The sequence below is a fragment of the Anguilla rostrata genome, chromosome 17 (assembly GCF_018555375.3).
Source record: "Anguilla rostrata isolate EN2019 chromosome 17, ASM1855537v3, whole genome shotgun sequence".
NCBI classification, from domain to species: Eukaryota; Metazoa; Chordata; class Actinopteri; order Anguilliformes; family Anguillidae; genus Anguilla; species Anguilla rostrata.
In genome coordinates this window covers 7,050,666-7,070,099 of record NC_057949.1, presented here as the reverse complement: position 1 = coordinate 7,070,099, position 19,434 = coordinate 7,050,666, and the positions used below count along the sequence as shown (strand labels likewise).

General features: G+C 48.8%; 2 protein-coding genes across 2 annotated transcripts; both read left to right on the top strand.

The window, feature by feature from the left end:
* The first annotated feature begins 931 nt into the window (after positions 1 to 931).
* On the top strand, positions 932 to 13,430 carry srrm2 (serine/arginine repetitive matrix 2). The gene is made up of 13 exons (XM_064316154.1): positions 932 to 1,094; positions 2,383 to 2,636; positions 3,252 to 3,347; positions 4,262 to 4,453; positions 5,105 to 5,194; positions 5,320 to 5,385; positions 5,776 to 5,889; positions 6,394 to 6,532; positions 6,973 to 9,527; positions 9,666 to 10,439; positions 10,784 to 10,861; positions 10,955 to 11,065; positions 12,734 to 13,430. The coding sequence occupies exons 2-13, from the start codon at positions 2,389 to 2,391 to the stop codon at positions 12,783 to 12,785; spliced, it is 4,515 nt and encodes a 1,504-aa protein (XP_064172224.1). The 5' UTR covers positions 932 to 1,094; positions 2,383 to 2,388; the 3' UTR covers positions 12,786 to 13,430.
* A 774-nt stretch (positions 13,431 to 14,204) lies between these two features.
* thoc6 (THO complex 6) lies at positions 14,205 to 19,373 on the top strand. Its single transcript, XM_064316190.1, has 13 exons — positions 14,205 to 14,395; positions 14,676 to 14,767; positions 14,999 to 15,063; positions 15,629 to 15,732; positions 15,937 to 15,974; positions 16,068 to 16,116; positions 16,844 to 16,915; positions 17,217 to 17,319; positions 17,416 to 17,465; positions 17,812 to 17,874; positions 18,073 to 18,183; positions 18,790 to 18,918; positions 19,160 to 19,373. Exons 1-13 carry the CDS (start codon positions 14,381 to 14,383, stop codon positions 19,238 to 19,240), a joined length of 972 nt encoding a protein of 323 aa, XP_064172260.1. The 5' UTR covers positions 14,205 to 14,380; the 3' UTR covers positions 19,241 to 19,373.
* Positions 19,374 to 19,434: the final 61 nt, after the last annotated feature.

Below are 19,434 nucleotides of genomic sequence, written 5' to 3'. Positions count from 1 at the left end.
TTCTACAACATTAACATTACATTAACATTTTAGTAGTTCTTCCAGTAAGACTATTATAAATAAGCATATAGAATTTGCCACACACACACACACACACACACACACACACACACACACACACACACACATACATATGTGTTTTGGTGGTGCTTGGAAAAGCACCACCAAATAGCCTCCACCTGGTTCAGAATGCAGCTGATTCTATTTTGCCTGGAGGCCTGAGCATATCACCCCAGTGTCAGCATCACTTCACTGGCTACTCCTTAAGCTTGGAGCTGATTTTAAGGTGGTGGTAGCGATGGTGGTGGTTGTTGTTGTTGTTGACGTTGATGTTGCTGTATTGTTGTTGTTCTTCTTCTTCTTTGCATTTAAGGACAGATTGTAACCAACATTTAAGGTGCATACTGCCGCCTACTGCACCAAAGTGTGTAGTTCACTTAAATACATATTTATTTCCTCTTAAATTTTAAATACTTAATGACAGATTGTAACCAACACTTAAGGTGCATACTGCCGCCTACTGCACCGGAGTGTGTAGTTCACTTAAATACATATTTATTTCCTCTTAAATTATAATTTTTCTAACCCTGTGTCTCCAAGAACACCCCCCTTCATCCCGAATATCCCACCAAAATCCCATCCTCGTCCAAACTCTCTCGCTCTATTGTCAACCTTTCCATTTTTACATTATTCTTAATGAAATTCATATATGTTCAACATTTTATTTTATATTACATTCCTCACATACACCAACATTTTGTTTACCCATTAAAAGTGATGTTGCGCTTACGTAAGTTTGATAAGATCGAAGGCGAAGATCTAATGGACCTGCAATCTGCGCAGCCCTTTTTTAGGTTTGTGGGAAGTGTAGTTTATGGGACTCATTTCTACACCGCGTGCCGCCTTTCATGACGCAGGACGTCATGATGCAAAATTCGATATGCGCAGTAACTAGCGTTGCGTTCAGGTTCTGTGTGTAGTCAGTATTTATACCTGTTGTGGCCATTTTCTCTGTCTTATTGAAGCGTTTGATACAAGAAGATTTTGGATAGATTTTTCTTTTCGTCGTCTCTCTGTGTTTTCGGACAACAGAGGTACGTAAACGTGTTAAGTACCTAGTTGGTACGTACATGGAAATAATGTTAGCTAGCCATAGTAGCGAGCAAGTGTAGCCAGTAGTGAGAACATGGGAGAAGGATAATTGCAGTAAGGAGACCAGGTTAGGCAGCATTGTTTTAGTAGCATTATTAACTACCCTTATGTGCGTACAACTGGTTACAATTTAAGAGCGTATTTCGGCTTATTCCAGTGTGTTTCTGTAAGTTATCTTTCTGGTGGCCTTGCTGTCTGCACAAGCCTCAACAGACCATTTATTGTGTAAGCTCCAAGAGCAGACAGTCCATACGACAGTTAGCTAGCTAACGTTGGTCGAATAAGGCCAGGGCCTGGTAGCAGTTTATTGCTAGCTCAGCGTCGCTACACGCACTTAGTCATTGGCTGGGTAGGTAGCTACTTAGTGCGCTAAGATGGTTATCTTTATGTGTAAGTTGGTCAGCCACAGTTACATTTGATGTCGCTAGTTTCTGCGCGTCAGTTTTTTGTCTCAAACTTGGCTAGGTGTTTAGGAGGCCTGCTTTATCGTTAGCTAGTAAGATTAGCTGGCTAAAGCTAACGTAAGTTAGGCAGTTAATATCAGCAATTGAAGTTATTCTAAAGTTAGCGGCTGGGTAGCTCACTGTAGCAACGCTACAAAGTGATTATCATCAGAGTTAACTAATATAGTGGTCCCTGTAATTAGTTTCGTATGAAACTGAGAAATTTGTAGGCTGAAATGGCTAATAAAGTTAGTCTACATGCGCCTTAGCTGTTAGCTTACGTGCTGCCTTGCCAGCTACAGGCGGCCTGTGCGTACAGTAACACCTGGAAACGCGGACATTAATAAGGTTATAGTCTTTAATGTTTGATTCTGTTGCTCTGAAGGTATTACATCAAGTAGTTGCTAATTTAGTGATTCTTCTTGGTGCACAGGTTATGAATTTGTTTGTGTTGAGGTATTTGCTTGTCACGAGACGTGATAATTGTTTGTCAGATTTGTCCCGCGATGTGCGTATTGCAAAATGTCTGTATCTACGTGAATCCGTTTTGATGGAGGACGTTTTACTTACTCATATTAAATTCGTAACGAGTGACCAGTTGCTAATTAGGCCATGTTTTATACCTTAAGTGGTGCTTATTGTGTTACATCTACAAGGAAAACCATGCGGAAGAATTAACTATGTCGGATTGTTCACCACGCAAGCCAGCTGTGTCTATGGAGTTGGGCTGGAACGCCACTACCCGGCCGATTTTTCAGCGCAGTTGCGTATGCGCCCTTTCTTTCAGAGTGAAATGTACAACGGCATTGGACTGACCACCCCTAGGGGCAGCGGGACCAACGGCTATGTCCAGCGCAACCTCTCCAGCGTGCGCGCCAAGCGAACCAGAGATGAGAGGGGGGACGAGCGGGATGAGAAGGACCGGGAGAAGCTGGAGAACCAGCTGAACCGCCAGCCTAACGCTGGCATCCTGGAGCACCAGCGGAAGAGGCAGCTGGAGGTCAAATGTGCTGAGCTGCAAGACATGATGGAGGAGCAAGGGTAAGGGTGGTGTCCAGAGGGGTCGGCCATCGGGGCGTGCAGAGGGGCCTGTCCCGGGGTGTGGTTGGGGTCCAGAGTGGTTTAGTGCCGACCTCGTCAAATGCGTATTTGTTTTGGATTCAAATATTTTCTAGGCTTTACTGATCTTGTCTGGTGTATTGGAACCAATGAAATACTCTCAGAAAGTGCAAACCCTGCCTTCTGGTCATATTAGCTGGCTCAATTACACCAGGCAAGATCAATAGAGCACAGAAAAGTATTTGAATCCAAAACAAATACGTATTTGACCCAGGTCTGGTTTAAAGTGAGAACTGGAGGGTACATAAGGAATTCGAAAGGGGGATTAGAAATGGAGCACTTGAATTTGAACTTTACCAGGAGGGCTCATGCAGAGTTAGACATGTACCTCTGCAGTCTTTTTAAATCTGTTCATACTGCAGTCTATTTAATGAAGCTGTTAAGGTGACGTAGCTTTGGTTCAGGGCAGTGCCCCCACCTGTAAATCGGTAGTGCTGCTTCAAGCTTACAAGCCCAGATTCCTACCCATTACGCTGCACTGCCATTTGGAAAAATGCATTTGGAAATGGAATAAGATTTATTTTTTATAACAACCAGGTACTCTGCGGAGGAAATTGCAGAGAAGGTGAACAGCTTCCGGCTCATGCTACAGGAGAAACAGGAACCCCCGGCCCCCATCTCTGACAGACCTACGTGAGTACCTCAGAACCACCCCCATACACGGCCCAAGGGCTCCGGTCCGGGCCGAAATACTCCCCCACAGAGGGCGTAAAGGCTCCGGTCCGGACTGCAATACTCCCCCACAGAGGGCCTAAAGGCTCCGGTCCGGACTGCAATACTCCCCCACAGAGGGCCTAAAGGCTCCAGTCCGGACTGCAATACTCCCCCACAGAGGGCCTAAAGGCTCCGGTCCGGACTGCAATACTCCCCCACAGAGGGCCTAAAGGCTCCAGTCTGGACTGCAATACTCCCCCACAGAGGGCCTAAAGGCTCCGGTCTGGACTGCAATACTTCCCCACAGAGGGCCTAAAGGCTCCGGTCCGGACCATGAACCTCCCCCACAGAGGGCCTGAAGGCTCCGGTCCGGACTGCAATACTCCCTCACAGAGGGCCTGAAGGCTCCGGTCCGGACTGCAATACTCCCTCACAGAGGGCCTAAAGGCTCCGGTCCGGACCGCAATACTCCCCCACAGAGGGCCTAAAGGCTCCAGTCCAGACCGCAATACTCCCCCACAGAGGGCCTAAAGGCTCCGGTCCGGACCGCAATACTCCCCCACAGAGGGCCTAAAGGCTCCGGTCCGAACCACAATACTCCCCCACAGAGGGCCTAAAGGCTCCGGTCCGGACTGCAATACTCCCCCACAGAGGGCCTAAAGGCTCCGGTCCGGACTGCAATACTCCCCCACAGAGGGCCTAAAGGCTCCGGTCCGGACTGCAATACTCCCCCACAGAGGGCCTAAAGGCTCCGGTCCAGACTGCAATACTCCCCCACAGAGGGCCTAAAGGCTCCGGTCCAGACTGCAATACTCCCCCACAGAGGGCCTAAAGGCTCCAGTCCGGACTGTGTGGTGACCATGAACGGTCTGTAACCTGTGAACCTTGCGCAGGGTGACAGAGACTCACGCCCTGGCGGCGGCCAACCAGCAGAAGAACGACCGCCTGAGGGAGGCATTCGGCATCGCCACGGACTATGTGGACGGCTCGTCCTTCCACCCCGAGCGCAAGGAGAGGGAGAAGGAGAAGAGGGAGCAGGAGAGGCTGGAGAGGGAGCGACAGCAGCAGGAGCAGCAGAAATACGTGTGAGTACAGGAGCAGAGAGAGGGCCAGCCGCTCTATCAGTGACTTTGTGCTCTACCATAGAGCGTCCAGTCAGTCCGCTCTATCAGTGACTGTGATCTACAATAGAGCGTCCAGCCAGTCCGCTTTTACCAGAGACTGTGTGATCTCCCATAGAGCGTCTAGTCAGTCCGCTCTATCAGTGACTGTGTGATCTCATGTAGAGCGCCCAGTCAGTCCGCTCTATCAGTGACTGTGTGATCTCATGTAGAGCGCCCAGTCAGTCCGCTGTATCAGTGACTGTGATCTCGCATACAGTGTCCTGTCAGGCTGCTCTATCAGTGACTGTGTGCTCTACCATAGAGCATCCAGTCAGTCCACTCTATCAGTGACTGTGTGATCTCATGTAGAGCGCCCAGTCAGTCCGCTGTATCAGTGACTGTGATCTCGCATAGAGTGTCCAGTCAGGCTGCTCTATCAGTGACTGTGATCTTGCATAGAGCGTCCAGTCAGTCCGCTCTGACTGTGTGATCTCCCATTGGGCATCCAGTCAGTCTGCTGTATCACCGTGTGGGAACTGCATGACCTCGCATGGATTGATATTTATTCAGTGACTGTAGACGTGATTCTGGGGCTGAAAGCTAAACGTTTTTCTCCTTTCTCTTCTTTTACAGGCTAGTGGAGGATTCTGAGGACTCCACCTCCCCCTCTCCTCGCAAGCAGAGTCGGAAGAAAAAGAGGAAGAAAAACAAGAAGAGGGAAAGGTGAGGGGCAGAGGAGGGAGGGAAGAACTGAGTAAAGGAGGCAGTAGGATGGGCGGCTATAGAGGGATGGGCTGTTGGTGTTGGGCCATAGTGGAGTGGTCATTTTTTGCTTGTTTCCATCTTAGTTCCGAGAGCCCCTCCCCTTCCCCTCCACGGGAAAAGAAGAAATCTGGAAAGAAGAAGAAAAAAAGGTGAGTGCATGGTACAGGTGGTGTTTGTCTTGCACACACTGAACACAGAAGCTTATCCTACTGTGAACCTTTTACTTAATACATTTTGTTTATCATCTGGAGCTTTTGATTAAGATTGAAATTGAGTCTCTGGTATTTAATAAATTTGACTTTTTTTTCCCTGTGCTGTCTGAATAAAGCAAAAAAACGGTGTTTTTTTTTTTTATTTTTTTGCATTAGCATCTGGGTTTGCGTTAGCGGCTGGGTTTGCTTTAGCATCTGGGTTTGCGTTAGCTGCTGGGTTTGCGTTAGCATCTGGGTTTTCTTTAGCCGCTGGCTTTGCGTTAGCATCTGCAGTAGCTCAGGGTCAGTCGACATGTACTCACCCCAGAGCCTCTCAATCTCCCCCAGCTCATCGGAGGATAGACCGAAGGAGAAAGGGAAGAGGAAGAGGAGTGAAAACGAGTCCCCCACACCGCGCAAACAGCAGCGTCACCGCAGTGTGTCCTCCGGCTCGGGGCAAAGGTGCGTGGAGTGCTCAGGCCCGTGTGTGTTTCTGTGCGTTTCTGTGTGTGGAAGTGGGACTTTTTAGGCCAGTTCAGTGTGGAACTGCGTAGCTACAGTTGAGGCCAAAAGTTTTCATGCACCTTGGCTAAAGACATTCAAACTCAGTCTCTCACAACTCCACATATTAAATGTTACCATACATTTCCTGTTAATTAGGATATATACTTTACTTCCATAAGAGGTTCTAAATAATAGCTAAGAGACAGATTTATTTCAGCTTTTATGTACTATATCAGATTTTCAGTGGATCAGAAGTTTACATACACTTTGTTAGTATTTGGTGGCATTGCCTTTATTTGCTATGCTCAAATGTGCAGTAATGGATTGAGGTTATAAGTAACTTTGTTTGGAAAGTTTTGAAATGTTTTATTCAGCACTTTGATCACTGCCGTCGTTTAATTTAAACACAACTTCCTATGCGGGATCTCCCATCTTACGTTGTCCACCCTCTTATGTTCTCAGCCAATCGCCCGCCCCGCTGAGAGAGATGCGGCAGAACCAGCCAGTCAGGAGGGTGGATGAGGGGCGGAGGGGGCGGTCCCCTGGCAGGAGGGGGCGGGACAGTGAGGGGAAAAGCCCTGGGCGGTCGGGCGTTCGAGAGGTGAGGCTCTCTTCCTGTTTCGCGTTTGTGGCAGTCCCCCGGCACTTCTGTTAACGGCCAGACCGTGCGACTGAGTTTGCTTTGCATGTGAAACGAAAGCCTGTGGGAAAGGGGGCCTTGCAATAGTAGGGCCTCATAAAACCTGTTCATTTTTCCAAATTCCCTTTTATTTTTTTTCCCTTTTTTATCTGGATTCATTGCACAGATTTTTTTAAATTTTTTTTTTTAAACTGATTTTACCTTTTTTTTTGCCATCAATAAGTGTGTGTCTGATATGGGAATGTGACAAGAGCAAGAAAAAAAACCACGTAAACACTATCTTCCATAACAATGATTCCCATTGTAGAAATTTTTGCAGGACCTGATACATTCATTTCTTATAAATAACGAACTGTTTGTGCTCATAGCCTGTGTATCTGTTTCTATATCTGGTCCCTCAGAGGTCTCCCAGACAGGTCAGCAGTCCCGAACGAGGGAGAAGAGTAGAGAAGGAACGAGAGAAAGAGAGGGAGGAGAAGCAGCAGCGGAGGAGGCATGACTCCTCAAGCTCCTCTTCCTCCTCCTCCCCCAAGAGGGAGAAAGCCAGACGTCCGAGGAGCCGGGAGCAGGAACGAGAGAGGGAGCCGCCTCGGGAAAGAGACCAACAGAGGAGGAGAGAGAGGGAGGAGTCCCCCAGACAGAGCGACAGAGGGAGAGAGAGGGAGGACTCCCCCAGACAGAGCGACAGAGGGAGAGAGAGGGAGGGCTCCCCCAGACAGAGCGACAGAGGGAGAGAGAGGGAGGGCTCCCCCAGACAGAGCGACAGAGGGAGAGAGAGGGAGCGAGAGCGAGCGAAAAGGCAGCAGAGGCGATCTTCTGGTTCGTCGTCCTCCGCTTCTCCCTCCCCCATCGCCAACGGCCGAGAGAGAGAGAGGGAGCGCGAGAGGGAACTGGATAGAGACAGGGTGAAGGAGAAAGAGCGAGAGAGGGAGAGGGAGAAGGAGAGAGAGAAAGCCAGGGAAAGGGACAGAGAGAGGGAGAGGGAGAAAGAGAAGGAACGGGACAGAGAAAGAGAGGTGGAGATGGAGAAAGAGAGGGAACGGGAGAGGGAGAAAGAGAGAGAACGGGAGAGGGAGAAAGAGAGAGAACGGGAGAGGGAGAAAGAGAGGCAACGGGAGAGGGAGAAAGAGAGGGAACGGGAGAAGGAGAGGGAAAGTGCCCGGGAGAGAGAGGCGGAGAGGGAGAAGCGGGAAAAGGAGAGGAACAAAGAGCGGGAGAGGGAGCGGGCGAAGGACGGCGCCGACGAGAGGAGCGCGGCGCGGCCCGGCGGGCGCCCTTCCTCCGCGGCCGACGCGCCCGCCCCCGACTCGGAGGACCCGCGCTCGCGGAGAGAGCGGGAGCCCGACAGGCCGACGCGCAGGGATGCCGCGAAGGAGAGGAAAGAGGGGGAGGTGAGAACGGAGAAGGAGGCGAAGGAGCAGGGGAGGAGCAAGAAGGAGAAGAAACGGAGCGCCAAGTCCAGCAGCAGCAGCAGCAGCAGCAGCAGCAACACCAGCAGCAGCGACAGCGACAGTGACAGCTCCTCCTCTTCTTCCTCTTCGGATTCGTCCACCTCCTCTTCCTCCTCGTCCTCTTCGTCTTCCTCGTCCGACGGAGGAGGGAAGGAACAGAGGAAGAGAAAGGCCGGCGCGGAGAACCAGAACGCTGAAAAAAGGGGCGGGTCCCCGCCCCGGTCCCGCCCTCGAGCTTCGCCCCCGAGGAACGGCGAGGAGAGGGGAGCGTCCAGGGGACCGCAGAGGCAGTCGCCCGCGGGCCCGGCCCTGGCGGCCCCGCCCGGAGCCGGAGAGGGGGACCGCGGGAGAGGGGGGCGGAGCCGCGGAGCCGAGAGATACTCCCCCACTCAGGAGGAGAGCTCCTCCCCCTCCCCTGCGAGGGAAAGGGAGGCGGGAAGACCGGGCGACCTCGCCCAAAACCCGCCGGCGGACGAGGGGAGGGGCCGGAGGGAGAGGGAGCGGCGCTCCCTGACGGAGCGGCAGCGGGACTCCTCCTCCCCTCCTCGGGGCAGCGAGGGGCCGAGCCGCGAGCCCAGAGCTCGCGGGGGAGGCAGGCAGAGCGGCCAGCCGCCGGAGAGCCGCCCCGAGAAGCAGCCAGAGGCCAGAGACGGCGGGGGGACGGAGCGGTACTCGCCCACGGAGAGAGAGAGCGCCAGCCCGGCAGGTTCGCCCGGGCCGGGGGGCAAGGAGCGGTACTCTCCCACCCAGGCCGAGAGGGATGGGGAGCAGGAGGAGGAGGAGGAGAAGAGGAAGGCTGTGTCACCCCCTGCCCTTCAGGAAAGGGCCGGAAGCACCAGGACCTCTTCCCAAAACAGCACTAAGCGAGGGAGGGCGTCCGAGGCGGACGTTTCCCCTGAAAAAGAGAGGGAGACCTCACCCCCGCCTTCGAGGGAGAGGGCGCGCTCGTCCCCTTCCCCCAGGACGGGGGAGAGGGGGCGGGACCGCAGCCCCCCTCGCCCGGCACAGAGAGACAAGGAGGCCCCGGCCCGCCGCGGCTCGTCCTCTCCCTCCTCCTCCCCCCCCCCTCCTCGCCGCACCCCGCCCCTTCAGTACCAGGACCCGCCCCGCCCCCGCCGCCGCTCGCCCCTCTCCCCCAGCCCCAGGCAGCCTGGCCGAAGGCCTGGCCACGCCCGCTCTCCGGCCCGACACCCCCTGCGCTCCGACAGGGACAGGGACCGCGACCTCGGCCGAGATAGGAGGTACTCTCCGGTGTCCCGGAGGAATAGGGACCGGTCCAGGGATCGGGAGAGGGACCGGTCCAGGGATCGGGAGGGGGACCGGTCCAGGGACCGGAGGGCTAGGTCCAGGGACCGTCAGAGGGACCGGTCCAGGGATCGAGAGAGGGACCGGACCAGGGATCGAGAAGGGGCCCGGTCGAGAGATTGGGAGAGGGACCGGTCCAGAGAGAGGAGACCAAGGAGAAGTCGGTCAAGGAGTCCAAGGAGGCGGAGCCCCATTTATCGGTAAAGTTCAAGTTGATTTTGTTTTTGAGCTCCTGGCGAAAACTATAGTGTCTGAAAACCTTTTTGTGAGATATGATGTATAGTTGTCCAGCGCATAGGGTCTCCATTAACAGCCTTTTCTGTGTCTCTGTTGCTCAGGCCGCGACGTTCTCCCTCTCCCATCAGGAGGAGGAGAAGCAGCCGCTCCTTGTCCAGGGAACGCGAGCGGGAACGCGAGCGGGAACGAGAGAGGAACAGAGAGCGAGAGCGAGAGAAGGAGAGAGAGAGGGAAAGGGAGAAGGAAAGAGAGGAGAGAAGAGTTAAGACTCCGCCCAAAGATGCCCCTGCTCGCTCTCCCTCTTCCTCCTCCTCCTCCAGCTCCTCTTCTAGTTCATCGTCCTCTTCGTCTTCTGACTCCGGCGAGGAAGGGGCGGAGGAGCCCAGGAAGGACGTGACTGACAGAGGGACGGAGGCGGAGGCCGAGAAGGGGAGCAGGCCGGAAAGGGAAGACGGGCAGCGGGGAGACGACGGAGAAATGGCGAAAAGGGGATCCCTTTCGCCCGCTGCTTCACCCGGGCTGAGGGTTCCCCAGGAACAATCCGGCCAATCAGAACCCAGGTCTCAGGCCAGGGAACCGAGCGTCGACCGATCGGCGGGCTCCAGATCCCCTGCTGTGAGGGAAGCGGAGCCCGGGGGATCGCCGAGAGCGAAGCCGACCGGCCCGCCGGTGTCCAGCGCCTCCGAGCGCAGCCCCGGCCAGCAGAGTCCGCCCGAGAAGCCGCTGAACGGGCCGCCGGACGGGGAGGAGCCGGCGAAGCCCGATCGGAAGAAGAGTAGCAGCAGCTCCGGTTCTTCGTCGTCGTCCTCTTCCTCGTCGTCCTCATCATCTTCTTCCTCTGATAGTTCTGGTTCTGATTCGGAGGAGGAGAAAGAGTGAGTTTCCTCACAAGGACCTTTGACCTCATACGTTTGTTTTTGTTGGTTACACCTTTTTGCCAGCTCTTAAATTCTCAATTTCTGTAAATGGTAAATGGACTACATTTATATAGCGCTTTTATCCAAAGCGCTTTACAATTGATGCCTCTCATTTGCCAGAGCAGTTAGGGGTTGGGTGTCTTGCTCAAGGACACTTCGACACGCCCAGGGCGGGGTTTGAACCGGCAACCCTCCGACTGCCAGCCAATCGGTCCTACCTCCTGAGCTATGTCGCCCTGTATATTTGCTTGTGCAGTGGGGTGTTGTTGAGCTCTTCTGTTTCCCTGTGGTGTCTCCCTCAGGAAGAAGGCTGCAGCCGCGGGCCAGTCCTCTTCGTCCTCGTCCTCCAGTGAAAGTGAAAAGGACGATGGGAAGAAAAGGTAAAATCGATGGGCTTTATCGTGTGTTTTGGGTCGAAAGCAGACCACTTGGCTCCCATAGAAATTTAAGGCTGCACTTTTTCTTACTCGCAGCCCACCCCGCCGTCCAAGGGTACCGGCAGATTCGCTGCGAGACTCCCGTTCCCTCAGCTACTCTCCTCCTCTGAGGCGAAGGCGACCGGCACCGTCCCCACCTGCGCACAGGTGAGTGGCAAAATGGCGGGAAAATGCAACCGAGTTGCTCTGGGTCAGACCTGTGCACCACTTACTGCATAACCTGCAGGTGTTTCTTACCCTCTGAGGTGTTTGGGACGGTGACCACGGGCTCTGAACACACTAGCCTGTCTTGTTTTCCTGTTAAGTATATTTTGCTTGCACTTAATATTTCATAAATGACATGCTTTAGGCTTTCTGATAACATAATCTTGCCTGGTTTGCAAATCCTTTGTCATGTTGTAATCATGAGTTCCAAAACAGTGAAGTTTCTAGAACCCTTTTTTTACTTACTTTTTTGTTATGCGGCGCAGTAGCCTACTTTTTGTTATAGCCTGCCAACGTCTACAGATGAGAAATTAAGATTGAGGTTTATTTCGTGTGCTCTTCTGTTCTTTTCTTGCTTTAGCATTAAGTCTGTTTTATAAAATATTAAGCATTCGTGCTGGGACAGCATATTACGTACCGGAACATTCAAACGATTTAATTCGGTTGCTGAATATTTTCATCCGGATTTTCTTTGTTAGCCCGTTATAATTGACTCGAAACGCTTGACACAGTTATGTGAGGTATGCGGTAGTTCTGCGTAATTTACGTTGGGGATACAGTAAAAGCAAACTGGAAAAAATCACCTTCCGCACTTTTTGTCAGGGTAAAATATAACAGGTTAATTCTAGTAATCGTCCCTTTTGCTTTTTTCAAACTGCCACGATTTTACTCTGCGATTCTGCAATTCCACAAAAAGACCAGGAAGACTAGACATATGGACTCTAATTTATGGTGCATGGTTCACATCTGCAGGGCACGCTTCAAGTATTTAGCTGCTCCGCTAACAGTAACTTTAAAAGATGGAAGAAAACGGTGGCTGTACTGCTGCAATATTAATTTAAATTTTCACGCAAGTCCGAGTTTTCATTCTATTTATTCTTGTCATTTTGCGATTGTGTGGAAATGACGATGAGAGTCGAATGAATCAATTCAACAGCCGAAAATGTTTACGACGTGCGCATGTTTTCTGCTATAAATGTTACCAGTAATTTGTGGAATGTGAATGCATTCTGTCGCCTCGGATGTCAAAACATAATGAATGTGTTTGAGAGGATTATAAAAGTTACAATCTGTGTATTGGTCTGTTATATCCTGTTTGTTGCATAACAACGGTCCAAGTCGAACCACCAACGAGAGTTTAGCTTGACAACGGTAAAATGTCCAAACGGCTGCGGAAAAATATTTCAATTTCAGGTGATTAAGTTGATAAAAATCAATAAATACTAAAGTAACCATATATAGTCATTATTGGTAACCCGTTGTGTAAATGGAATAAACCCCTCCGGGCTGTCCTGTTAATGGAAAATAACATACTTCGGTGGCAGTATGGAGTTACAGAAGAAATCATAGGACAGATGGACTGACGATGACGTCCCTTTTATCACACGTCAGCAGACTAATTTGCCTAATCTTCGCGGGACTTTAGACCGCGGTGGAAATGCAGACAACAGTGGGCTGAAGGAACCTTTCAGTTCCTTGAAAAGTAGTTCCTGGGACTAGTTCCGGGTACTTTGGGGGGGGGCGCGGCTGAAGTGTGCTTCAGAAGCCTTCCTGCTGTGGCTCTTTCCAGCAGACGCTGTGAGCTGATCCCGGTTTTTCTACCCTCTTTAGGAGCAGCAGGAAGTCACAGAGCCGATCTCCTACCCGAAAACGAAGGAAATGATCTTGTTGGGGCCTCCCCGGGAGAGTCTCCTCGACGCTTCGGCTTGGTCACTCCGTGCTGAACGGGGGCCCAGGTTGGACGGAAAAACATCTGGAACTCGAGAGGAGATCGGTGGCAGCAGCAGCAGCGCATTAAACGAAGGACACTGATTTATGCGAGGGGGGAGCATGATGAATCGCCTGATTTTTGTTGAACAAGTGAAGAGGATCTTGTACAAAAGGAACAATAGACCCAAAAACCCTGTTTGTAATTCAAGTTTTTTTTTAAGGGGTAGATCAATTTTATTTTAATTGTGGTAAGAAAAATGCTAAATAAAAATGGAACACGGAGAGGAAGGGAGCCATGAATATACGAGACCTGTTGCAGTGTCACTGTACCTACCGATGAATTCATATACGACTGTACAAACCATACAAGTAAAAAAGTGAAATACGTGGACGTACTACACTGAAGAAAATTCACACTGTACCTTCTCTCTTTTTACCTCCAGCTCTGTTTAAAAAAAAAAAAAAAAAAAAAGGCTTCTGTACTTTGTGTATCACTGTAATGAGGGGGTGCAGTTGCAGGTGTCTGTGAGTGGAAGTTTTGAGTCCTGTTTTTTTTCCCCGCTTTGAGAAATGATTAAATAAAAAAAATGCAATAGTTGCTTTCTCCCTCTTTGTACGTGCCTAAGGAATGTATATTGCAAAGTTCATAGTTTCTATACCATCATCTTCAATGTTCTTTTGGTCCTGTTTGCAAGTGAGTACAGAACAGTGTGTTGGTAAAATTTGAAAAGTATCTTGTTCTGGATTAATTTTCCAGCACAGCAATGTGGCCATCTGTTTATTCTGTCATGTTCTCTTTTTTCAGTCTGAAGTAAAGGTCTAATACTAATTGTATTTGGGGGTTTTCACATTGCAGTTTTAAGTGGTCAAGTCAGTGGCTGATGTGCCATTTCAGTTGTTCAGCAGTTAATCCAGATCCCAGATCTGTCACTTAGATCTATTTTTACCCTACCTAGTCAATTCATTGCTTCACTTAAATGTGTATTGATATGTGGATATCGGTCTATTGTGAAAAATTTGTCTTCATTTAAAAAAAAAAAAAATTTTTTGTGGAAATAAAGGATTCATAAATATAAAACCAACCCTAGGGGTATCAGGATTGATTAACAATTAGCGATCGTAATTTGAGGGTGCTTTTTACAAAATGGTGTTGAACTGGTGGTCATTAGCAAAAACAGGCATAAAAGGAGGGTCTTTAAACCACATAGATGTATATTCCCAGGTAAATGTGTCTCTAGTCGTTTGATATACATTCTTAGAAACATCAGTGAACGTTTGTAAATGCAAGACCTGCATCCCATTTGCTCCTAGTGCTCTAAGCCTCTCCGAGTTGTTGGAGCAGTTGGATATCCCCTTGCCCCTCCTCCTCAGGTTTGAAGGGGACGATATTCTGACGTCATATTTAGGCGTCCTTGTTTGAATGGGGTAGTGCTCTCAAAGCCGTCTGGAAAAGCGGAATTTAATGCACAATTGGTTATCTATAAACAACCAACACATTGAATAAAATAACATCTGAAGAATTATTATTCCGTGGAGAGAGAAGGAAATATGGGTCCAGTTGAAGTAAGCTTGATTGTCAATGGGAGCGTTTGAATTGGAATGATGTGGTAGCTGGATGTTCTTATTCCGATCGATTTACAGCATGAGGTTGTGTGTGTAAATAGTACGCTAGGAAAGTATTTAAGACCAGTTTATATTTCAATATAACGTTATGTATACGTTGCTTAAAATTCTGGTTCGCCAGTGGTATATATCCCGTCTATGTGGTTGCTGTTTCATCGTGTATGTGCCTCTTTTTGCTTGCAGGAATCAATCAGTAATCTTTTCCCTGTGTGTATTCTAGCTTCTTCACATGTCCGTATTCTCCCAGAGCTTCTCTCACTGCGGCCGTTTCTTAGCTGCAGGGAACAATTATGGGGAGATCGCTGTGTTCAGGTGAGCTTGGTGCGGTAAGCAAACGGCACTGCCACACCATCACCAAAACGGGTGTTATTTTATTTCTGGTTTCAAAATCCTGAAGTGGTCAGATTCTGTAACTAGAGGATTCGTTTCTTTAAAAAAAAGAAAAAAAAACTTTGCAACTTTAGCATATGGAGCGCGTGTGTATGGGTGTTGGGAAATATGTTTTCATTGACGCTTTTTCTGATCATTTGTTTTCTCCGGCAGTCTGTCCTCCGCTCTCAGTCCAGAGGCCACCAAAATCAGTCAGAAACCCATCTTAACCTTCACTGGTCAGTCTCAACCTCACACATACATTTGTATGATGAATACGGTACATACAACTGTTAACTGAAATTTCTGATTGCATATTTTTTCCTGCTGTGACAACTTTTATGTCTATATGGTACACATACTATATGTTGAAAAGCACCATTTTACTGATTTGTGTGAATATAATTCAATAATTCAGCAGCTTGTATGTCAGCCTGTAGCCGATACTGAGCTTAGATAAGTACCTAATCAGTTTTGTTTTGTAAAAACACAGTCATTAATTGATCTATTGAAAACCCTTGAAAATTTTGAATGTACCTACGGTTGATATTTTATGTATAGCCGGTCCTATGATAAACACATGTGGCTAAACTGAAATTAGGGTGGGGGGTCCGGAGGGGTCAGACTGTGATCATGGGAAACCTGTAGGTCAGAGTGGCGTGCCCGTGTGAGCGCAAACGCAGAGCTAGGTGGGAGTAGTGTAGTGACATGGCCCTAGGGATGCCTAATCGCTCACAGAGAACCTCATCCTCAGCACAGCGGTTAGCCCGGCCTCCCCTCACCCCAACTTTGTTTTTCTCTCAGCGCATGAAGCTCCTGTGTTCTCCCTCCTTTCCACTGACACCCACCTCCTGAGCGCGGGGAACGGAGAGATCAGCGCCTGGAGCTGGGCGGAACTGACCAAGAGGGTAAGAGAACGGGGCAGAGCTTGTCCTGCATTTGTTTTACTTCCTGTCATTCATGTAGTCACTGGCCTCATGGATGTTTCATTTACAATAAAGACAGTACTAGTTGGGTCCAAGATACGTGCTGCTCAGACATTTTTCATTTTTTGAAAACCACAGTGTTTAACAGCAGTTATTCTGTGTGTTTTTGTGCCTCTTTCCTACTAGAACACTAAATCTATTTGGACAAGGAGACCACAGTACAAGTGAGTCAGTTAACTCATTTTAAATGGAGTATCCTGTAAAACCCAGGTTCTGTGTGTGTGTGTTTTTAAACTTACTTTTGCTTCCTCTTTCAGATCGAGTCTAGAGATTCCGGAGATAAATGCTATGATCATTAATCCAAGAGTAAGTGAAACCGGCTCGTGTCAAAAAACACTTGGAACCTTAAGAATCTTAAGTGGTAAGATTCTTCAGGGCGATTCTTTGGGGGGATGTTCCCTGGGTTGTCTGACCGTACAGAGTTCGTAACTGTTCCGTAATGTGAATAACAGCATTTCACAGCCTCGGGTTAGCCTGTTACCGTGGGAGAAACCGGTCGTCTCAGCCTAAAGGAGAAAGCGCAATCCAGGGCCGTAGATTACCTCCTCAACTACCGCGGCACCACAGATCCAACCCAGACTGCACCCTTGCGTCCGACTCTTTCATCCGATGTCTCTGAGAGGCACAGTCGGATCATTTTTGCTTGTGTAGGCATAATGCTTATAACCAGCTGCCCGTGAGAGGAAGACGTATGTGGATCAGGTTATAAGTATCAGGGCAGTGGTTTGTCAGCAGGGTTGTGCCATTTGTAGACCTTCTGTTCAGTTTCTTTCAGTTACTTTCAGTTTCGGCGATGTTACCTCGCAGAATAAAATGGAAACAAAGTGCACTGAAGGGAAATTTTGTAGTGAAGAAAGTACAGTTGGCATTGCTGTAAGAATGCAAATGAAGACGTGAATAGTTTAATTTGCGCACACACTATGTAGCGCAGCTGCTGTAAGTAATAGTGACACAGACAGTGTCCTTCACAATGACGGGATCTGCTGCTGTTCTGTGACCATGTCAGAAATGCTGGCTATGCGCTGTCTTTCAGGACAACAGTCTGGTCGTAGGCGGGGGAGACAACAACGTCCACATCATGGACCTGGAGAGCGGAGTCTTCAAGGTGGATAATGATTCAGTGCTTTTATGAGTGGTGCCATGAGCTTTTCCTGACTTCTTAACCTGTAGTTCCATCTTCAGCTGGATCTTTGATTGTATAATTGGCCATGGTTGTTGACTGTTTACCACTGATTACTACAATTAGTGCTCACAGTGACCCCTTGAGGGTAAGGACTGAAGTGCAGGTTAAATGTTTCTCAGGCCACATGTTCAGGAAGAAATCATGGCTCTGTGGTATTTGACAACTGCATCTGCACTTGGAATCTTTCCTTGAACACCCCCCCCCCCCCTTTTGGTTTCGGTAGTCGGTGTTACAGGGCCATAGTGACTACATCCACTGCCTGAGCATCAGGGAGAGAGAGGGAGAGATCCTGTCTGGAGGAGAGGACGGAGCCGTCAGGATATGGGGTGAGAGGCACTTTGCGTCATTCTTTACTTGTTTTTTTTAATGTGGGATACTTTATCATTTAATCAGGGTAAATCTGTCCATTCGTTTACCTCCAGACTCCAGGACCGGACAAACTGTGCACTGTATAGAGGTCTACAAGTACGAGGTAAAGGAGAAGGAGAGTGGCTATGTTTCTCTTGTCCTTTCAGGTGTGAGGTCACCGATGTGTCATTAGAATGTTGTTAACTGAACATTCTAATGCTGATGTAACAATCACTACTGGTAACTGAAAGCAATAAGAGTTCTAGAACACTGACTGAGAATTTTGAGGAAACATTCCAAATTCCAACATTCCAGTTCAAAGGGTTTAAGGGGTGCAATGATCCCATTTGTGAGCAGAAGGCTGCATGTTTCTCCATGTAGGATAAAGCTGATGTTGATGACAAGTAGAGCGATGACATTAATGAACTGCAGTGGCATTTCTTTTCCTCCTGTCCCCTGTGATGATCCAGGATTGTGCACGGCCCCAGTATGGAAAGTGGATCAGCTGTCTCGCTACTGATTCCGAGTGGATGGTAAGTGGCGGCGGAGTTTAGGTTTATCACGCAGCAATGAGAGCCGTTTGTTTTCGGAAACAGGGAGCGGAATAGCGATGTGAAAGGCGACGGTGGTTTGTGGGAGAGGTGGAATTGCGCTCATGGTTTTGAGTGCAGTGGCAGTGTTTTCTATGCTATGCTGTCAGTGACTGATGCTCTCTTCCTGCTATTTTGCAGCTCTGCGGAGGCGGGCCGGCCCTGTCGCTATGGCACCTGCGCACCCTCTCGCCCACTTCCGTTTTCCCGCTTTCTGGCTGTCAGCGACAAGCAGCTTTCTACCAGGACCTGGTGAGCCCAGCACGTTCCTGTACTTCTTGTAGTTATTGGCTGTTCTTGCAGTTGCCGATAGTTTTTTGTAGTATCTGTAGTTCCAGCAGTTATCTATTGGTGTTTTTTCTAGTTACCTGCAGTTCCTGTAGTTACTGGTTGTTTCTGTAGTTGGCCCTTCATTCATCCATATTCACAACAACCATAACAGAGTACTAGAGCACACTTTTTATTACCATCCTCTCTGTATTTGTGAATAAACCTTTTGTCTATGGCTGGTTCAGATCAAAAAGTCATCGGCCCACAAGATGGTCTTGGAAAGTTTTCAGAATATTTTTTCAGTGTGAAGTACTGAATTTTAAACCATTTTCTGGAAGCTGAAGTTGTCTCCACGCTGCAGTGTATTAGATCTTGAGTCCAGAATCAAAAACAAAATGGGTCCATTTAACCAACTCAAAACTCAGTTATGGAAAGGTTGTTGATTTGATCAACCTTCATTTTGATGTAGACTGTTTATACTTGGCAACATATGTTTTTTTAAATACTTGTCCTCAACTTGTCTGCTTTTGCAGCTTTGCATTGTACTCTGTTTTGGGCTGTAATGGGTACTGTTCTGGTTCTCTGTAGATCTTGTCTGTTGGAGAGGGGAAAGTTGTGTCCCACTGTCTCATGGGTGGGGAGGTAAAGTCGCTAATTCCGTGCACACCGCCATCGCTCAACACGCTGGCTATCAACACCAACAGCACTGAGCACAGGGTGAGTTGCGCTGATCGCCGTCATAACTCCTATGTTAACGCTAAAAGCCAGCTATGATCTTTGCAAATGCTCGTGGCTGTTGACACGCGGTTATGAGCCGAAGCATATCACGGGTAATTCAAGTCAGCGTGACGACGGTGATGTCATCTGTATGCGATGAAATAAAATGGGAATATGCAGTAATGAAGTTGTGGGGAGTTGTGGATAGACTGTAATAGCTTCTCTAAAATTGTTGTTCCAGGTGCTGACAGTAGGGGGCAGCAGTGACCAGATAGACGTTTTCACAAACTTGTCTTACAGAGCATTTTCCCTTTCTTTCTGAAGGGCTACAACACAATCTCAACACACACACCCCTTCCTGACACTGTAGACAAATTCTCCCAGACGCTGTGGTAATTTATCATTTGAAAATAATTCAGGAACATATTTTTTATAATAAAGTACTTTTTCCCTCTCTTCTATGCATTCGTTCTTTTTGACTCCTGTGTTTAAAATCATATTTGCATATTACTGGAT

Coding starts and splice junctions, on each gene's coding strand:
- thoc6 (XM_064316190.1), top strand. Junction 17,875..18,072: donor CTACTGATTCCGAGTGGATG/GTAAGTGGCGGC, acceptor GCTATTTTGCAG/CTCTGCGGAGGCGGGCCGGC. Junction 18,184..18,789: donor CAGCTTTCTACCAGGACCTG/GTGAGCCCAGCA, acceptor GGTTCTCTGTAG/ATCTTGTCTGTTGGAGAGGG.
- srrm2 (XM_064316154.1), top strand. CDS start 2,389: ATGTACAACGGCATTGGACTGACCACCCCTAGGGGCAGCGGGACCAAC. Junction 5,386..5,775: donor GGAAAGAAGAAGAAAAAAAG/GTGAGTGCATGG, acceptor AATCTCCCCCAG/CTCATCGGAGGATAGACCGA. Junction 11,066..12,733: donor CCGTCCCCACCTGCGCACAG/GTGAGTGGCAAA, acceptor TACCCTCTTTAG/GAGCAGCAGGAAGTCACAGA.